We start from the raw sequence: 19,318 nt of genomic DNA on the forward strand, positions 1-19,318 counted from the left end.
GGAAGATGAATCAAAACTTATCACTGGCAAAACATATTTTTCTTAGAACACTCAGACATACTAGGAATGAGACTTTAACAATTCTCTGATTCTTAAGTCTAACGAGTCTTAGGTGGATGTACAGGTAAGTAAAAGATTTTATTTAGTTTCATTTGTTCAATTTATATTTATATTATGAGTTTTTATTATGAATATTATGTATATGTTATGAGCTTTTGTAAGTTTTATTAGTTTTGCATTTTAGAATATTTCGATTTAAAATATTCTAATCAATTATTTCTCTTTTAGTTAGATTTTTTAAATTTATTCTTTATTTAAATTATTGAAAATTAATTTTACTAGTTTTAGTTTTAGTTAACAATAACAACACTAGAAAAATGTCTTGTCCTTTGAATGTATTTGTGTTATGGCTCTTATTCATTCACTGTTTATTCATAAACCATTAACAGAACTGAACAGCACAAACATCATTCCATTCCATGTATAAAATATATTTGAATATTTTTTTTAAGAATGACCAACCCTAACACACAAACTCGTACCGTGCAAGGCCCTGTGGGTAGAAGGAACGGTGGAAGCACTGTTGTTATTCCTGCTGTCTCAGGTGAAGGGGAGGGTGAAGGCAATATCTCAGAGGTTGTTGGTACAGATGCTGTGGTAGTTGAGGGCTCCTCGGTTGTTGTGGAGACAGATGTTGTCTCTGTGGTGATGGTTGTTGAAGTCAGTTCTGATGTTGTGGTCTCGGTTGTAACGACAGTGGTGGTTGTAACAGGCGGGACGGTGGTTGTTGGAGACGTTGTCTCTGGTTCGGTGGTGGCCTCGGGTGTGGTTGGCATCTCTGTGGTCGAGGTAGATAATAAAGTGGTAAAAACTGTTGTTATGGGCTCTGTAGTGGGCGTGGCTGTGGTGGTGGGTGGGGCAGTGCTGACTAGAGGGGGTTCTGTGGTTGGTGGAGAGGGAGTTGTGGGAGTTTCAGTGGAGGTGGTGGTAGCCAAAGTTGAAGAGACTGTGGTTGGTGGTAATGTGGGTGTAGTTGGGCTGCCAATTAAATCATCTGGTTCCAAAGGTGTAGTTATGATTGTAGTCCTGGCAGTTGTGCTCGGAGAGGTGCTTGGTGTTGCCGTTGTGGTGTAGGGAGTTGTTGTGGTTGTAGGAGCAGAGGTTGGAGCCGCTGTGGTTCGGTTTGATCGGGTCACGAACATGTAAGGAGTTGGAGTTGGAGACAGTATCACACCTGCAAGCACATCAGAAACAACACAGGTGCTAAGACAAATCTAACAGTGTGCATAAATGTTTATAAAAGAGAGGATTAAGATGAAAGTAATGCAAATGATGGTTTTACACGTACAGTCTTCTTTGTAAACACACCGCCTGGTCACTTCGTCCAACAGCATAGACTTGGGACAACGTGGAAAACAACCTTCAACTCTAGACCAGATCAGAGAGCGAAAGACAACAGATTTGGATTTTTTACTTTTTCTGAAGAAATTGTACAGGTGAATCTCATAACAATATGTCTAGGTCATATTTTCCACTTAATAATGGATTTTGATAAAGAACATGTAGCCTGTTTAACATTTTCTTATGCATTGTGATATGATTTTCACGACAAACACATACATACTGTACTCACTCCAAAATTACTGCAATGTGTCCAGATGTTTTAATTTAGTTTTCTGATTTAGTCTTTATTTTATTTTATTTTATAGTCCTCATTGATGATTTTCATTAGATTTACTGTAAAAAAGTATGCTTTAAAGTGTATTAAGTGATTATTAAGTGATTTTAAGTGATAACCTGCCATGATAATGTTACAGAGCAAAACTCTTAATGCTCCCAAAGCAGTGGTTCTCATACTTCTTGACCCAGAGGCTCTTCGTTGAGCAACACAATATTCGAAGGCTCCATGGTATAAGCTATTTTCAGTATTTTTGCTGTAATTATGATAAAGAGGCTTGTTTTATATTAAGTTTTTTCATTAAAGAAATCTGGGAGCATTGATTTTAATTAAATTCAGTAACCATGATTCATTTTGTGATTTCAAAAGTACTGTAATCTTTTTTTTGTCATCCCCGACACAAAAAGGCCCCGTCCCCTAGTCCTGAAGACTTCATTTTCATAAATATCTTCCTTTTGATTTTGTAGTAAAACATGACAATGTATAATACCTGCCTTACCAGGCACATTTTGTATAATTGTCACATATTTTATTGAATTAGCATATGCACATGATCTTACGGAGGTAAAAACTGGCAGCGTGTGGCATTGGGGTCGTTGCATGTTTTCACACATGGACTGGCACATGCATGATACTTCCACTCGCACATCAAGCGGTAGGGGATCACAAAACTGCTCTCTAAAATGCAGGAAAACAGCCATCATAAACATTAGAGACATTAGAGAAAGCACTGCAAATGAGGTTGGTAAGCTTGATGTTTTATAGGAGCTTTTTGAGTGTATTTTCAGTGTAATATGAGCTTTTATGACGTGCATCAGCAGAACTCCACATTTCCAATAAGTGTGCCTGCTCTCTTTAATCCACTGCTCTATATTTATATCCATTCCACAATCAGTGTAGGTAATATGGGCCTGATGATAAGATAATTTATATTTGCACAGCATATTTGATATATAGATATTTGCAGACTGGTCTTACCATCAATGATAAAACTGCTGCTGATTTTGAAGGTGTATGAGTGGTCGTAGTTCTGAACACGAGCGTGTGTATGAGAAAGAGTGAGGAAGACACCCTTCTGACTGTGCAACTCAAAGGAAGATCGCCCAGGTAACCAAAGACCCTGGTGGTGGATGAAGGTCGCTTTCCGTCTGAACTCTTCCCCAGGCTGCCAGTGTTCCAACCGTAACCCACGGTTCCCAGTAACACACAGAAAGTAGTTGGGCCTCTCTGCAGACTCCAGTGAAACAACAGGAAGTCCTGAAACAGTGCAAAATAAAAAATGCAACATCAGTAGATGCTACTATTCAGCCTAAAAATAAATGGTAGAGATAAACCATGAAAAACAATTTCAGAAGGTGGTCATTTTTGTTCAGTCGTTTATTATTATGATTATGATTATTATTATTTAAATAATAAAATAAATCAATAAAGAAATATTACAGTTGCAATAACACTATTGTAATGTAAAATAAAAAAATTGACATTTAATAATAATTATTATTCAAAAATAATATTTAAATTTTATTATTTCAATTATAAAAATGAAACAAATCAATTAAGAAATACATTACTATAGCAATTAATACTATCGTACTGTAAAATACAAAGCATTATTATTGCTGATATTATTATTATTGTTTTACTTCACAGTAAAATTACAATACTAATATTTAATACTAATATACTAATACTATGCTTTTAAATGTGAATATAACAACAGACTTATAAATTATTCGCGTCAGAAATTTGGGAACGTGGTTTGTGCGTTGCGTTTTAAGTGACCCAAACTCACAGCTCTTGCAAAGATGCAGTTAGTGCGGAGCAGCATTTAATGCAACAAATTGAAAACACCAGGTCATTGTATTTTGCATTTAAGCATGTGTTTGATCACATGTTAGTTTTAATCTCTTTCTTCTGTGATTTCTTTCACTTATTTGTTTTGCTGTTGAAGTGAAGAGTGTGTGCTCACTGGAAGCTCGGTCCTTATATAGTCCAGTTGTGATCATGAAGTGGAAAATGGTGCTGGGTTGAGCATTGGTCCTCAGGAGGGGAAACACTTCACCACTGCTCACATTTGCCCCAAACACACATGCAGAGTCATTCTGCTCTGCGCTTGACAGAATGAACGGACCCTCTCCCAACTCTAAACAAGCATACATAAATAAAAAGGTTAGCGCCAAGATCTTCTGGTGCTTACAGAAGTTTTTCCTGCAAATAAACATAATAAATAATTCTTACCTTGGTTGTAATATTCACAGTCATATGCTGTTAAAAGAAAAATACTTAGATTAGCTGCAATCACGTAGTATTATGAGTTTGCATGCGTTATTTCAACATTACCAGCTTAAAAAGCAACATAAAACAGCATTAGCTGCGCATTTAACTTTTTTAATGTGACAAATCTGCAACTGAAACAGAATATGGAATCAAAGTCTGATTATATAAACAGATCGAAGCAAAGATGAGCAGTTTTGAAAAGTACAAACTGAATGCTGGGTTAGTTTTGCATTAGAAATGTTGGTTTATCTGTGGGTATTAGGGCCAAAGACAAGACATCTCATTTTGGTGTCCTCATCAAATTAAATTAAAAAAAGTGATTTTATATAAATAGAAAGCATATTAAAGGCAATTAAATTGTCTACTTTAATGTTTCAAATAACATTTGTGAATATAAAATGTCAAAATATGGGTGACATAATGTTAATTAGTGTAACAGATACATATTTATGTAAAAATGTAATAATATGTACCTATAAAAATATATAAAAGAAATTGTGATCATACTAAATTTCATTATATTTTAAATGATTAAAAACTTAAGAACTGCTGACAAATTGGTAAAACCTAGTGGTCTGTAGGATAGTGCCAAAACTTGGTAAAGATTTAAAATGACAATTTATTAGTTTTGGGGGGCTGCACTGTCATTCTGTGAGTCTTTTAATGTCATCTAATGATTCTGATTCTAAATATGCCTGACAAGATTTCTCGGTATATGAGCTATTGTTACACTGAATGACATTTAAGTGGGTGTCTTCTATAAATCAAGGTAAAAATGTATGACAGTCATTATTCTTTGCTCAGATAAAAAATAAAATTAAACAGGACACATTCTATTATCACATTCCATTAACCTCAATGACAGACAGCACAAACGGGTCAAAAGTTCATTTGCTTCCTCATGTGTGTGCTTGTACTCACGACACACGGTGGGGGATCTCCAGTTCACTGTGACACCATTTTGACAGCATTTGTGTGCATATGCTGCAATACTGGTGCACAGACATTCACAGTCACCCCCACGGTTGCAGTTGCAGGTGTCCGTCAGACAGTTCTTATAAAACCAGGTCACATCCACCTTTAAGATCACAAGTATTAGTTACACACAATACATGGATGCCTAAAATCCCAAGTAGCCTGTCACACAATTGGTTATGCAACACACACTCAGGCCTATTGACTTCCACCTGAATGAGTTAATGGTGGAATGTTCTAGCTTTTCAAACCTTTACAGCCCCCTAGTGGCCAGATTTTGAACGGCAAACCATCTCAAAGCTTCTATCAGATGGTTCATCGCAGAGTCAGACAGTGTGTGTGTGTGTCTTTCTGATACTGTCTTCCAGCCTGTGTGTGGCTGTGGGTAAGACATGGCCTTTTTTATCTGTAGGCCAAATGTGTTGTTAAACCCCAGAGGAGAGCTGCTCACCACATTGTGACATGGAGCAAATACGTCACTGTAGAGAAGGCCACACTCCCGCTTAGCATACGGCTGCCGACTGAGATCTCCTTCACACGGTCTGCGAACTACAAAGTCGCTCTCACACTGCACACACATAAACACATAAAAGCTGTTTAGTCAATGTAAACTTCTAGTGTAACTCTAGTGCACAGTACAGTTTACTATGATTTTACACTAGTAATAAAACTATAGCAGAAACCACAGTTAGCATGAAACATTTAAGAATACAATACCATTAAAAATTTGGGGTTAGTGAGATTTTTTAAATGTTTTCACCAAGGCTGCATTTATTTGTTCAAAAATACAGTAAAAGCTGAAATATTATTTCAGTTTAAAATAAGTTTCCATTTTTTAAAAATGTTATAGTTTTCTTTTTAATATATTTTAAAATCAAATGTATTCCTGTGATGCAAAGCTGAATTTTCAGCAACATTACTCCAGTATTCAGTGTCACATGATTCTAGCATGCTGATTTGCTGAACAAGAACTAATATCAATGATTTTTTTTTTTTTTTTTTGGAAACTGTGATACACTTTTTAGGATTCTCTGAAGAACAGAATTTTAAAAGCATTTATTTAAATTAGTTTTTTTGTAACAGCATAAACATTTGTTTACTGTTACTTTTGATTAATTTAATGTGTTCTTGCTGAAAAAAAAAAAACAAATTTTTTGAACAGTAGTGTACATTTAGTGTACTCCAGTCTCATAGTATCCTGAAGTGTCATACCTGTCCAACAGCCCAGCTGTCTCCAAAGGCCTGTGCGTTACTGACCTCCATATGTCCAGCTGTGGTCATGTCATTAACTGTTACCATGTCAAAGTTTCCACACAAACCACTCATTTGACCCTAAAAACACAGCCAAATACATTATAATAAGAAATACAGTTTATAGAGTATTAAATTATACTGCTCATTCAGAGAGAACGACACTGACCTTCCACTGGGGTCCAGCACGAATATGGACAGTGGTCTTGCGGTCCCATAAAATGGTCAGATCTTGAGCAGGAAAGTGGACCACAGTGTAGTATCCCGCACCCCATAACTGAAACTCATATCCTCTTCCCACAACAGTAGATGAGCTCTGGAGGACAAACACAAACCAATTCAAATCAACACAGACTACAGTAAATACAGACTACAAGATAATATAGAAACAATAACCAGTCTCCTAGTTTATGAAAGCACAAATGTGTCATTAATCAGCTAAAGATGGGATATGTCTTTTACTCACAGGTTTACCAGAGTTGTCACTGAAGTAGATTTTAGTAAGGCCAACATAGATGAGCAGGTACTTCATGCAGACAATGCCACTTTCATAGCAATCTTTATTTTGAGCCATGATGGACACCTCCGTCGCACCAACACTCTACATTTAGATACAAGATTGTCACAATGATAGTGTGCAATGGACGCATGACACTTTATCATTTCTACCTCTGAAATACAACACCTTTTCTTAAAGACAAAATGTGTGATTTTTGTGTCACCAGCATCAATCAAACAAAACTGCAAAAAATCTGGGGCCCAGTAGAATGATTTCTGAAGGATCATGTGACACTGAAAACCGGAATAATGATGCTGAAAATTCAGCTTTGCATCACAGGAATAAATTACATTTTAAAATATACTAAAATTGAAAACAGTTCTTTTAAATTGTAAAAATATTTCATAATATTACTATTTTTACTGTGTTTTTGATCAGATAAATGCAGCCTTGATGAGTATAACAGACTTAATCTTTTGAACGGTAATCCCGCCCCAGTCTCATCCCATTGGTTAAGCAAGAAGCTGTTATGTCGGACCTCTCAAACTAACATATGTGTGTGTGTGTGTGTGTGTGTGTGTGTGTGTGTGTGTGTGTGTGTGTGCGTGTGTGTGTGTGTGTGTGAGTGCGTGTGCGTGTGTGTGTGCGTGTGCGTGTGTGTGTGTGTGTTTGTGTATGGGTGGGTGGGTGGGTGTGTGTGTGTGTGTGTGTGTGTGTGTGTGTGTGTGTGTGTGTGTGTGTGTGTGACTAAAGCCATTTCTTTTTGTCATGATTGAAAACTCTGTCCCCCGGGTAGATCAGTAGACTCCTCAGAGAATCACTGGCCTTTAGGAGACACCAAAGTCTATTCACCTGCATCTTAAGCATACACACACACACACACACACACACACACACACACACACACACACACACACACACACACACACACACACACACACACAAACGACGCACATATGCATACACACTTTCTCAGTCATTAAGGCCAGTAGCAGGCTGATAGGGAACAGATTGCTCTTTGTTATGTGCGGCTCTTTGCTGAGTTTCTGTGCTGGGACTGACATTAACTCTGGCTCCATTACCACAGCCCTGTTCTAATTAAAAATCCCTTCCGATTTTCCCAAGATTAGTGGCGGTAGAAGCAGATCTCTTTTCCTGCTACTTTATCCGTCCCTACTGAAGTCTGCAACGTGTGAGAGCACACACACGCACACACTCTTTGGCCCTCCGTTAAAAATTCTTCGCTTTAAAGGTGCAACGCGTTCAACTGGTGAAACACACTCTTTGTTGAAGGCAAACTGGTAAGCGCTTCTCCACTTGGTCCTAAGACCAGCACACAAGGCAAACAATCGTCAGTGTTTTACAGCACTTATACACAAAGATATGCTTACTCTTACATTTAAGCTTACCCACACAAAAAAACACCAGAATGTCAACCACTCTGGGTTTTTTAATGACCGATGGTTATATCTACAGTGGAGGGTGGGCAGAATACAGTAATGCCCGTAACCTAAAAATGGTAAATACCATTTAAAAGTTTGAGATGAGTAATATTTTTTTTTTTCGTAAAATACATTATACTTAAGTATTATATGCTTTAAATTGATAAAAAAAACAACAAAGACATTTATAGTGATTACAAAAGATTTCTATTGATTTACTACTGACCCCAAACTTTCAAACAAAGTCTCTAATTTCAAAATAAACAAATATTAGATTTAGGTCTGCATTTTTTTTATTTTATTTTTTTATTTATTTTTTTGCTAGTGTACCCAAAATCACAAACACGCACACTCAGGAAGTACCTTGACCAGGTAGACCTGGCAGTCGCTGACGTAATCATACTCCAGGCCATCAAATGTGTGGTAATGTCGGTCGCTGTAAATGGTGCACACCGCTGGACATGGCGAATATGTGCAGTTAAAGAACCCACGATGACACACACTGGAGAGACACAGAGAGAAACCAAGTGAAATGTTACTTAAATATAAACACATACTGTACACTATTATTCCCCAATAAGTGGCTTTTCTGATTATTTAAACTATTAAAAAAAATATTCTTCTAACTGTGTTTCACCTATATTAAAACAACTATCAAATGTGGAATAAAGATATAATCTTGGCCTTAACAACCATAAATTGAATTTCGTTATAATGCATCATGGTGTGGATTTTTTGTTATGACTTGCAATGTTAATGGCATTTATCATTTTTGGGAGAAAATAAAGTTTGGGGTTGGTAAGACTTTTTTTAAATGTTTTAAAAAAGTTTCTTATGCTCATAAAGGCTGCATTTATTTGATCAAAATACATTAAAAATGTAATAATTCCTGTGATGCAAAGCTGAATTTTCAGCATCATTACTTCAGTCTTCAGTGTCACATGATCCTTCAGAAATCATTCTAATATGCTGATTTAGTGCTCAAGACTAAAAAGTTAAAAGGGATCCTGTCATATATAACCTTTCAACACTATTAATTTGGAAATAGTAATTAGACCCACAGACAGGGAACAGAAAAATTCCACTAACTGAAGAACCACCTATTAACAGAAAACACAATTATGGAAGCTAAGCACACTAAAACCAACTGACCAGCGGTAGCATGGAGTGTCCACTGTCTCTCCAGGGAGATACTCTAGGCCAAGCCACGCACAGGGGCAGTTCTCTGGGTAATAGCATTCTCCATTATGAGTCACTAGCCTGCACCAATTGAAGAAGATGGTGTAACATTACATGCTCTTGTGTCAGTAGACACGCATACTTTTCAAAATATTTGTTCCAAATGCAAAGACGACAGTGATTACCCAGCAGGACATCCACATCCTGGCACACATGGGGTCATGGGAGGGCAGGTCAGGTTCAGCATCAGGTTTCGACAGGTCAGTTCACACGCCACGCCCAAACCTGAAGGTCCAAGCCCACTCTGACCCCTGCAACTATAGTAGACTTTTCCATTGGGACAATCTCCTCTCTCGGGCTCTGAAAAAAACGGATGGAAAGAGAATGGTTGAAAGAAAGTTTCCATTCTCTTCAACAAGACACATGACTTTCAGGTGTCATTTAAAACAATGCAGAAAGGGTTATGTGCCAATGTTAAGCCATTTGAGTTAGGGATGTGTTCAATTCCTTAGTCATGAGTATGAGTAACAGTGATGATTGCACCAGGCAACCAGTTCAATCTAAATGATTAAAATGGACACATTAATAATGCAGCCACCTGAATACTGTACTGAAGATTTTAAACCACAGCCAAATCTTGCAAATGAGCAATGTCTTAGTATTTTGCCATTTGAAAAAGAAAAAAAAAGAAGAAAAAAAGTGGAATTTGCTATCTCCAACCCTCAAGTCTCCCTCTTTCTTTGTGCATGTGTATCTGAGGTTCAGATCTGTCCAGCATTCAGTCCGCTCAATGCTCTACCTCTGAGAATGTACTGTGCTGACCCTCTAAGATGAAAACACTTTTTTTCCCGGGGAAAATAGAGGTGAAAGTGAATAGAGGGTCAAAAAGACTGACGAAATGGAGCAAAGAAAAAAATAAATAAATAAAAGTTTACCTCTCTCTTCAGGCACACACTCCATCCGACCATTTGTGCAGAGACTAAAGACAAATCAGCATGAAATTTAAACAAACACAGCAATGTCCAAAATAAATTATAAAAATATACACGTTAAATAAAAAAAATAATAAATAGCACACATTCTTATGTATGAATAACCAGTTTCCTATGCTCACCAAGCCTGCATTCATATAATTAAAAATACAGTAAACAGTTATATTGTTAAATATTATTATAATTAAAAATTACAAGATTGGGAAATGATGCATGTAGAATTCGAACTCAGCTCTTCAGTCCATGCAAACGTACATGTTTGACAACAAAATCTTCCATTTCCACACACTCACCATGGTCCAGATGGGCTGAAGGACACTTCACCAGGCTGAAACACTGAACCCATGAAATAACAGTGACACTGGGAGCTGAAAGAAAACAAGACCCAGTTAGAAAAGGAGAAACTATGTCCTTTTATAAGCTATTATTCAGTAATTACAAGACGAGTGTGGGGTTGTTGGCGTTTGGTGTATTCAGACGTACAGTGGCACACAGCGCTGGCGAGCGTGATCGTAGAATGATCCCTCGGTGCAGCTGCATCCTTCAGCACAGTCGCCAACACACACTTCACCACTGCTGATTGACTGACACGTCCTCCCGCACGCTGATGTGCATGGGTGATACATCATCCCTCCTAAACATACCATACCTACACACACACACACATTCACAAATGACCTCCTAAACATACTCATGCAATAGACAGATAGATAGGCAGACAGACAGAGAGATGTAGGTATGAGCAACGAACCGCACTCAGAGACGTGTGCTCTGAAGTTGACGGTGACATGATGCTTGTTGCAGATGTATGCGTAGTGGGACAGAGCAGTGCAGAGGCAGGTGCTGCCACATCGACAGGCCTGGTAGCGGCACTGCTGGTGGTACATGCTGGGACTAACATATGCATGGCATGCTGCAAACACTTCCTCCAAAAGCACATCACACCGGGCAGCATAAAACACTGAAACAAAAACATTTTTAGCATCACATAAAAATCTAGAAATTAAATTATGCTAACATTTGGATAGAGGCCACAGAATCTAACAACAATTAAAGGGGTCATATGATGCGATTTCAAATTTTCCTTTCTCTTTGGAGTGTTACAAGCTCTTGGTGAATAAAGAAGATCTGTGACGTTGCAAAGACTAAAGTCTCAAATCCAAAGAGATATTCTTTATAAAAGTTAACACTCGTCCACGCCCCCCTGAAACGGCTCGTTCTAACACGCCCCCACATATCTACATCAGTATGTGGGAAGATTTGCATAACGCCGCCCAGATGTTCACGCAAAGAAAGAAGGCGTACTGTACCTTTTATTCTCGTTGTAGTATTGTTGTTGCCACTTCCGCCATGTCGTACAGATGCTGTGTGTTTCACTGTGAAAGCGAAACTATTTTTTTTGGCCTTCCAAAAGAGGACGATATCCGCTTCATCATGCCTGGGGCTGATCCATGCTGGTCGCTGAGGAAATACATCAACTTTGCACTGTGGATCACCGAATCAGCTTTCACCGTGGACGAAGCGGTGTCCAGCCCGGGGTCGTCACATGTGGTTGCCGCAAGGCCAAGGTACGCCTCAAGCCGCAAGCCGCCCGCCTCTGCTACCTCAAGCCGGCTGCGGCTCACTCTAGACCGCAGATCACTCTAGGCTTCCGGACTCTGCTCACTCAAGGCAGAGTGTGTGACACTGTTTCATTGAGAAAGCAAAACTACTTTGTTTTTGCCTTCCAAAAGAAGACACCACTAGAAATCATATTTATATCACTCGCTCCGGCCGGACAGGGCATCACAATATGTTAAAAGGTGTAACATTTCCGTCACACGCTTGAGACATTCGGCCAATCACAACGCACTGGATAGTTTGCAAAATCACGGGCACACCTCGCTTTTCAGAGTGACGAGCCTTGTAAAAATCGTGCGTTTAAGAAGGCGGGGCATAGAGGAAAAACAATAATGTACAGTATGTGGAAAATAATGTAGTTTTTTTACCTTAAACCAAATAAACACATTTCATTACACCAAACACACAAAGTAATGTTGTTTTTAGCAGCATCATATGACCCCTTTAAATTCAGAATAGGCTTTATGCTCAAACACACAAGGAGACTGGTATGGTTTCCAGGAGCTCTCGCTACGAACATGCATACATAAAAAATTAAATAAGTAGAAGTCAGAAAATCTTATAGTGAAATAAATTCTAAATATTGTAACTAATAAGCAAAGTGATAGCATAAGTACCATTTTGTTGGTTCATTTCACAGGGGTCGATAATAGGAATGTTAACAGGGCTTATGCATGCTGAAGACACTTTCCAGGCATTGACGTGCAGCTGTGGGGTTCCTTCAATCATTCCAGCAGGAGAACTGGAGGATAATAACAAATTTAATTATACATCAAGCATTTACATTTATGCATTTGTCAGACAATTTTATTCAAAAATGACTTATCACATTTAAGGTATACATTTTATGAGTTTATGCACTCCCTGGGAATCGAACCTACTCATGTCAAGCACATACTCATGTTAATAAAAGAGATTGCATAATGCAAAACAGAAAGTTATTGAAAAATATTTAAAATGTTTTATTATTACTATTAATTATTACTATATAACAATAATTTAATAATATAATAATATAAACTATAATTATTAATTATTACTATTATTCTATTATTTTCAATAAATGACTAAATGTAAATTCAGAGGACCAGCCTCCGTTTCTCACAGGAAATCGTCCCGCAGGTTTCCGTTGAGGGTTCCACATAGGCCGAGTGTGGAGCCCATCCAGGTGCTGTCTAGCTGAAGGTAAATTCGTCCACCCTGCCAATCATACTGAAACCTCAGGCCAAAGACAGACCGCAGACCCACAAACAAAGATGTCAGCCAGCGAATGTTCACCATGTCTAACAAACAAATGAAAAAAGAAAAAAAAAGAAAAATTGAATCCAATATTTTTTCAAGTAATTTTAACATATTTGCTTAATTTTTAATTTATTGCTCTACTTACAGCTTTTTATACTATTTTTCATTATATCTCTATTCTTTTTTACTATTATTACTTAATCTTACTATTTATACGCACTTTTAACTAACTAAACGTATATTTATTACTGCATTTTTACATTCAGAACTGAACCTAGAAATGTGAAATAAAAGATAATGGACTTTAGTGAAAAAATGAGGAAATTAGATGTGATCTAGAATTGCCACTCACAGTTTTGCTTTCATCAAAATGAATATGCTGTCTATTCATTTTGAATACATTTACTATTAAAGTGGCCCAATACTGATGTAAAACTGAGAACCTTACCATCTGAGTAAGGCAAATTGACAGCCATACTGGCCCCAATAACAACTTCCCCCTCTCTGGTGAGAGTGACCTGCCTGCTGACATCTTCATCCACCACCAGAGCCACTGAGTGGATGCAAGAGTGCTCCTGAGACTGAGAGACGAGAGACTCCACTAAACACAAACAAAACATCTTGATGCCAAACATACCCAGAAACACTCTTCTTACCTCTCCACAGGCTGTGTACTGTAGTGTCACAGTAAACTTGGTGCTGCCGCGGCTCTTCACTAGCACATACTGGCAAGAGCCCATGTGCATGAAGATCCGCCCATCAAAAGTGGTCACATGTGCATCACCCATTACTGTGCATTCCGCTGGGGGTTAAAAAAATAGTAATTTAATACCAAAATCATTTTTGGCAACACACTTACTTTTTAAGTTATGCAGCCCCAAAGGGAAGATGGTGATGACAAAAATATGAGATGGGAGGAAAAATAATATTTTAATGTTTTTGCGTTTGCTCAAAAAAGTTGAGTTTCCCTGAAAAACGTTGTTTTCACTAATAAAACCTTTGCGTTTGCACACAAAAAGACTGTGTTCATTGCAAACGTTTTGCACTTCCTTGAGAAACTTTGCATAGACATTGCGTTCTCCCAAGGAAAACTTTTATGTTTACCCAAGAAACTTTTGTGTTTACCTACAAAATTTTTGTATTTGCCTGAGAAACTATTTGATCACAAAATTTTTGTGTTCATTCGAAAAAACTTTACATCAGCTAGCAAAACATTTATGTTGGCATGAGAAACTTTGCATTTAATAACAAAAGTTTTACCCAAGAAAGTTTCTGTTTGATCCTAAAACTTTTGCATTTGCACAAAAAAAAAAAAAAAAAAAAAAAAAAACCTGGTAAGAAAGTTTCTTGGCTTATTGCATATGTCTCAGTAGAAAGCTATATCAAAACACTGTGGTAAAAATAACTTAGAAGTTGTGTTATACTTAAAATACAAAGATGCCTGTTTTGGTGTGCTATTCTGTAAAACTGGGGTATACAGTACAAAAGTTTTTATTTACCAGTGCAATTATTCTCTGTGCAGTTCCACACTCCTCCCATACAGACACTGAAAATGTAATTCACATTATATTAATTAATTAATTAATTTAAATGATTCATGAATGTAACACATGACAAGTTCATTTGTTATGGAACAGTTTTCTATAATTAGCTACTACGGTTAACTATAGGTTAAAAAAGGAAAGAAACAAGTTTTGTTTGGTGTTTTAGTTGTAAAAGAGCAAAAATTAGATGTTTCTAACCAGACAGTGCAGCCCTGCTCCAATACATGACCTAGAGGATATGGTGTACCATGGTACACACAGGGGCACTGAGACACTGCTATACAGGTGCCATTCTGTAAGATCAAACCTGAGAAAAGCCAGACAGAAAGAGAGCCATGAATAAAATAAGTGAACTATAGTTCACTATAAAGAAGTCACTAAAATCACACTAGTTAAAATGTTCAACAAATAACTGCAACATGCATTCTAGAGTGCCCTAAACTGCTTATTTGTGTAGTCCTTATAATAGCAAACATTCACAAATATTATGCCTATTTAAGCATTACTGGTCTTACTGTACCATCTGGGCAGTAGCATCCATCCAGACAGTGTAGATTGGTTCCCAAACACTCTTTCTCAAACGTGCATGTAGGTGGGCAGCAGCTGATACAATCTCTGTGGACAAAACTATCCTCACATCTGTCCGCTGAAACATAAACATATCACATCACAAGCTGCAAAATTTTTGGCATGCGTTTCCTTTATGACATGAAAGCCGACTGACCGCATGTAAGAAAACTGTCCCTCCATTCTCTGACGGGGTATCCCACATGAGAACAGGCCCTGGTGTACTCAACAAGAGTCCGACAAAATGTCTCCTCATCATCTGACCTAGAAATAAAATTAAAAAAAATATATGTAAAGGTTAATAAGCACTAAACAGCCAATAGTACAAATGGTTCTAAGAAAGAACATAAGGGGAGAAGTCAATTCTTTCAGTATGGTGATGTGAGACTGTAAGAGCACTAAAGCTGCAAGGTCAACATGCTCTTGCAACCTGATCCTCTCACTACCTCCTCAATCAACAGTTGAGTCTGAATCTGTTCATAAACTCCAGCAGCTATTTCATCACTGTAATCAACACACACACACACACACACACACACACACACACACACACACACACACACACACACACACACACACACACACAAACTCTTACAAACACAAACTCTTACAAATTCTAGTACAAGCACAAACACAAACCTATAGTATAGGCTACATATATTCACAAACACTCTTTCTGCAGCTTTTCCCATATGTATGGTATTTTCATTACTATAATTAACATAATCCTGTTGGAATTGGGAAGTGTGGAATGCTGGAAATGACCTAGGGAGGTAAAAAAATATTCAAGAAGGGAGAGGAACAGAGAGAAATGCTTATTCTAATTAAAATCCTAAATGTAAGAAAAAGAAATGTTCAACATTAACATTAGGACAAAGGTTAATATTAATACTGTTAGTATGCTACAATTAAGTCATCTGACTTCAAGTTCACTATGTTTATTTTCTACAGTCATGTTCCCACATTTTAAGCTAATAATTGCAAAAGATCAAATTACAGAATTCCCAATGAATTTTAGTTCTAAGACAACTGGCCTTAAAGTTCCAGTGATCCAAAGATTGCTGAAATTTAAAAGAAGGTTTAAGAAGTTTTATATCAATGTTCTTATTGTTAACTAAAAATAAACTATTACAAATATTAATGTTGTCATTCATTTATTTTAGTGATTTATTAACTAAAATAAAGATAAAATAAACTAAAATTCAAATATTACTTTATAAAAATGTTGATTTGGCAACTGAAAATTAAATAAATTGAAATTGAAGGACTAAAATAACTAAAACTAAAATGGAAATAAAAATAAATGTAATTAATATTAAAAAATTTAATAAATTACTTAAATTAAAAAATTATTAAAAAAATGCAATTGAAAACTGAAAATTGATATCAATAAATCCTATATTATTATATATAATTAATACTGAATAACACTTTAGATAAAACTGATGAAAAAAGTCTATCAAACAAGTCTAAGGTGATCTCTCACTTTAGCGAAATCTGGGCCTGTCAGTTTAGATAGTTTTAGAGTATTTTTTTAGACCAGCAAACTGACCAGCTAAACACAAGTTTGGTCTGGCTGGGATACCAGTTAGATTGCTTAATTCAGATAAGATCAGCAATCCACCTTTAGCTTTTTTTTCAGCAGGGTTCAACTTCAGTTACACCATTTAGACAAAAGCACCACACTTGACTTACACACACATGTCCGAAACACAGCTGGCGACAAATGGATTTGGGTCAATGTTCTCATGGCAGGAGATGAAAGGAAAGAAAAGCAATGCACTGCACTTCTCAATGGCATCCTGCTCAGATAACACACAAACCGGAAAAGTTGCTAAAACACATTTTAAGTTGAATAATCAAACATATTTTCATAGACATATTTTCTGACCTTAAAAACTCTTGTTTAAAACTATCATACATTCTAAAACCCATTTCGCTCAGTTCAAACCCATTATGCAGTGTGTGGAAGCGTACATCCATATCTGACTCAGATGAGCAAGGTCCAGGGAAATCATGATCAACCTCTGGACAGGGTCTCTCTTGGGGCAGATCTACTGCCCAGCTGTTCCCAAATTCAGCAATGTTGTCAGAAACTATACCTAGTAGAGCAAAATGCAAAGCATGAAGGACACCATAATACACTTGTTCCAATATAAATGATAAAATCCTGTTTCTTAAGAATTAAATTGCCCCTAAAATGTTACAACTCATCTCTAAATTACGGAGCCCCACACATGACATCCAAGAAAAGATAATTTACAATTTACCAATTCATTCCCTCGATGTACTAAAACGTGTGCACGATTTACTAATTTGTTCTCTCGATTTGCTAAATCGTGCGCACAATTTACTAATTTGTTCTCTCGATTTATAAATTGTGTACAGGATTTAGCAAATCGAGGGAAAGAATTAGTAAATCGTGCGGACAATTTATAAATCGAGGGAATGAAATAGTAAATCGTGAGCACAATTTAGCCTACTTATTTCCCTGAATGCCATGTGCGGGTGCAGTGGGATGGCAGTGTTCAGATTGAGTATCCAGCTCTGCTCAGCTTTTGATATAATTGTCCTGAATTTGCTGCTGACTGAGATGATGAGTGTGTGTCCAGCCTGTTTGTCTCACCGCGGCTGCTGCTGAGATCATCCAATCCGTCATCATTGTAGTTTCCACACAGACCACAAGGCCTTCCTTTGTGTGCTTCGGTCATTTTGAGGTAGACTCCAGAGCTCCCGTCCCACGCCAGAGAGAAGCCAAACGTGCTCTTCACCAGGATATAGTCAGCCAAGCGCTCAAAGAAAACATTACGCACTGTCTGTGGCAGGCTCAGTCTGAATAAATGCACAAGAGACAGACAAAAAACACGAACATTTGATCAAGTTTGATATTGAAATGTGTTGCCTGGGACTTTTTTGAATATTATATCATCATCATGCTATCATGACTTAAAAGCTATTTAATACCAAAAGTGGCCAAGGTTTCTAATGTTCTCTGACAAAACATACACATCAAACTGAATGATTTATCTCTCCATCAGCATATTTTTTCTTTAATACCTGTAGTTTTTTTTTTTCATTAATTCATCTAAGATTCACTACAGTTCAAAAAGTTTGGGGCCGTTCAGACTTTTTAAAGGGGTGCTATTATGCTTTTTCACTTTTTCAACTTTAGTTAGTCTGTAATGTTGCTTCGAGCATAAAAAAGATCTGCAAAGTTACAAAGCTCAAAGTCCAATTCAAAAGGAGATATTTTATTTAACAGAAATCACTTTTCAAAAACTACAACAAACAACTCGTTTGGACTACAATGAATATTTTTCGGGATTTGTGATATCACAAAGATCGACGAATGGGACGAGACCTGGTTGAGCTGCACTAGAGAAGACAACGAGTGTTATCATCACTATGTCGTAGACGCGCTAGTGTTCCCAATACAGACGAGCTTAGAGTGGTTACAATCATCTGGGTTTAAATCAAATTAAATCAAATTTCACTCAAATTGATTTGTTTTTGATGCAATATTTAAACTGAAGCTCAGCAGGCAGCTATGGTAAGAGGCAGGACATTTCCAGACAAGGCGCCGAGTGCTGCCAATCACAACACACACTGGCCCAGCTAACCAATCACAGCACATCTCGTATACCAGAAGGCAGGCCTCCATTTGATACAGGAACTATTCGAGCCGTTCATGCCAGACTAGGGAGAGAGGTATTGTAATAATGTAAAATATGTGAAAAATAATGTGTTTTTCAAACAACATAGTATAAAACCCCCAAAACAAAAGCAAGATTTTTTGTAAAGAGCATAATAGGACCCCTTTAATGGTTTCGTAAAAGAAGTCTCTTACGCTTAAAAAAATAGTCGGCAAAAATAGTAATACCCTGAAATATGATAATAATTTTAAAGAACTTTAAAAGTAAATTTAAAAGTTTTCTATTTTAATATATTTGAAATTTTGATTTATTTCTGTTATGCAAAGCTTAATTTTCAGCATCATTACTCCAGTCTTCAGTGTCACTCATTCTAATTATACTGATTTGCTGCTCAAGAAA

The 19,318-nt window shown here is 37.0% G+C and overlaps 1 protein-coding gene across 1 annotated transcript in view; it reads right to left on the bottom strand.

The window, feature by feature from the left end:
* LOC109097557 (otogelin-like protein) overlaps window positions 1–19,318 on the bottom strand; it is a 38,429-nt gene that overhangs the window by 14,658 nt on the left and 4,453 nt on the right. The window contains exons 8-36 of the mRNA XM_042744491.1: window positions 17,893–18,098; window positions 17,244–17,368; window positions 16,962–17,068; window positions 15,424–15,530; window positions 15,220–15,345; window positions 14,898–15,006; window positions 14,655–14,701; window positions 13,812–13,957; window positions 13,604–13,736; window positions 13,019–13,196; window positions 12,531–12,655; window positions 11,045–11,254; window positions 10,777–10,942; window positions 10,587–10,661; window positions 10,237–10,280; window positions 9,487–9,661; window positions 9,275–9,382; window positions 8,486–8,624; window positions 6,648–6,782; window positions 6,351–6,497; window positions 6,143–6,262; window positions 5,382–5,498; window positions 4,877–5,033; window positions 3,917–3,943; window positions 3,648–3,821; window positions 2,657–2,935; window positions 2,239–2,356; window positions 1,349–1,428; window positions 543–1,234 (exon numbers count right to left, since the gene is read on the bottom strand). Coding sequence (XP_042600425.1) covers window positions 543–1,234; window positions 1,349–1,428; window positions 2,239–2,356; window positions 2,657–2,935; window positions 3,648–3,821; window positions 3,917–3,943; window positions 4,877–5,033; window positions 5,382–5,498; window positions 6,143–6,262; window positions 6,351–6,497; window positions 6,648–6,782; window positions 8,486–8,624; window positions 9,275–9,382; window positions 9,487–9,661; window positions 10,237–10,280; window positions 10,587–10,661; window positions 10,777–10,942; window positions 11,045–11,254; window positions 12,531–12,655; window positions 13,019–13,196; window positions 13,604–13,736; window positions 13,812–13,957; window positions 14,655–14,701; window positions 14,898–15,006; window positions 15,220–15,345; window positions 15,424–15,530; window positions 16,962–17,068; window positions 17,244–17,368; window positions 17,893–18,098 — 4,372 coding nt within the window. The remainder of the gene's footprint in view (window positions 1–542; window positions 1,235–1,348; window positions 1,429–2,238; window positions 2,357–2,656; window positions 2,936–3,647; window positions 3,822–3,916; window positions 3,944–4,876; window positions 5,034–5,381; window positions 5,499–6,142; window positions 6,263–6,350; window positions 6,498–6,647; window positions 6,783–8,485; window positions 8,625–9,274; window positions 9,383–9,486; window positions 9,662–10,236; window positions 10,281–10,586; window positions 10,662–10,776; window positions 10,943–11,044; window positions 11,255–12,530; window positions 12,656–13,018; window positions 13,197–13,603; window positions 13,737–13,811; window positions 13,958–14,654; window positions 14,702–14,897; window positions 15,007–15,219; window positions 15,346–15,423; window positions 15,531–16,961; window positions 17,069–17,243; window positions 17,369–17,892; window positions 18,099–19,318) is intronic.

This window comes from Cyprinus carpio, chromosome B18 (genome assembly GCF_018340385.1).
Source record: "Cyprinus carpio isolate SPL01 chromosome B18, ASM1834038v1, whole genome shotgun sequence".
In the NCBI taxonomy this organism is placed as follows: Eukaryota; Metazoa; Chordata; class Actinopteri; order Cypriniformes; family Cyprinidae; genus Cyprinus; species Cyprinus carpio.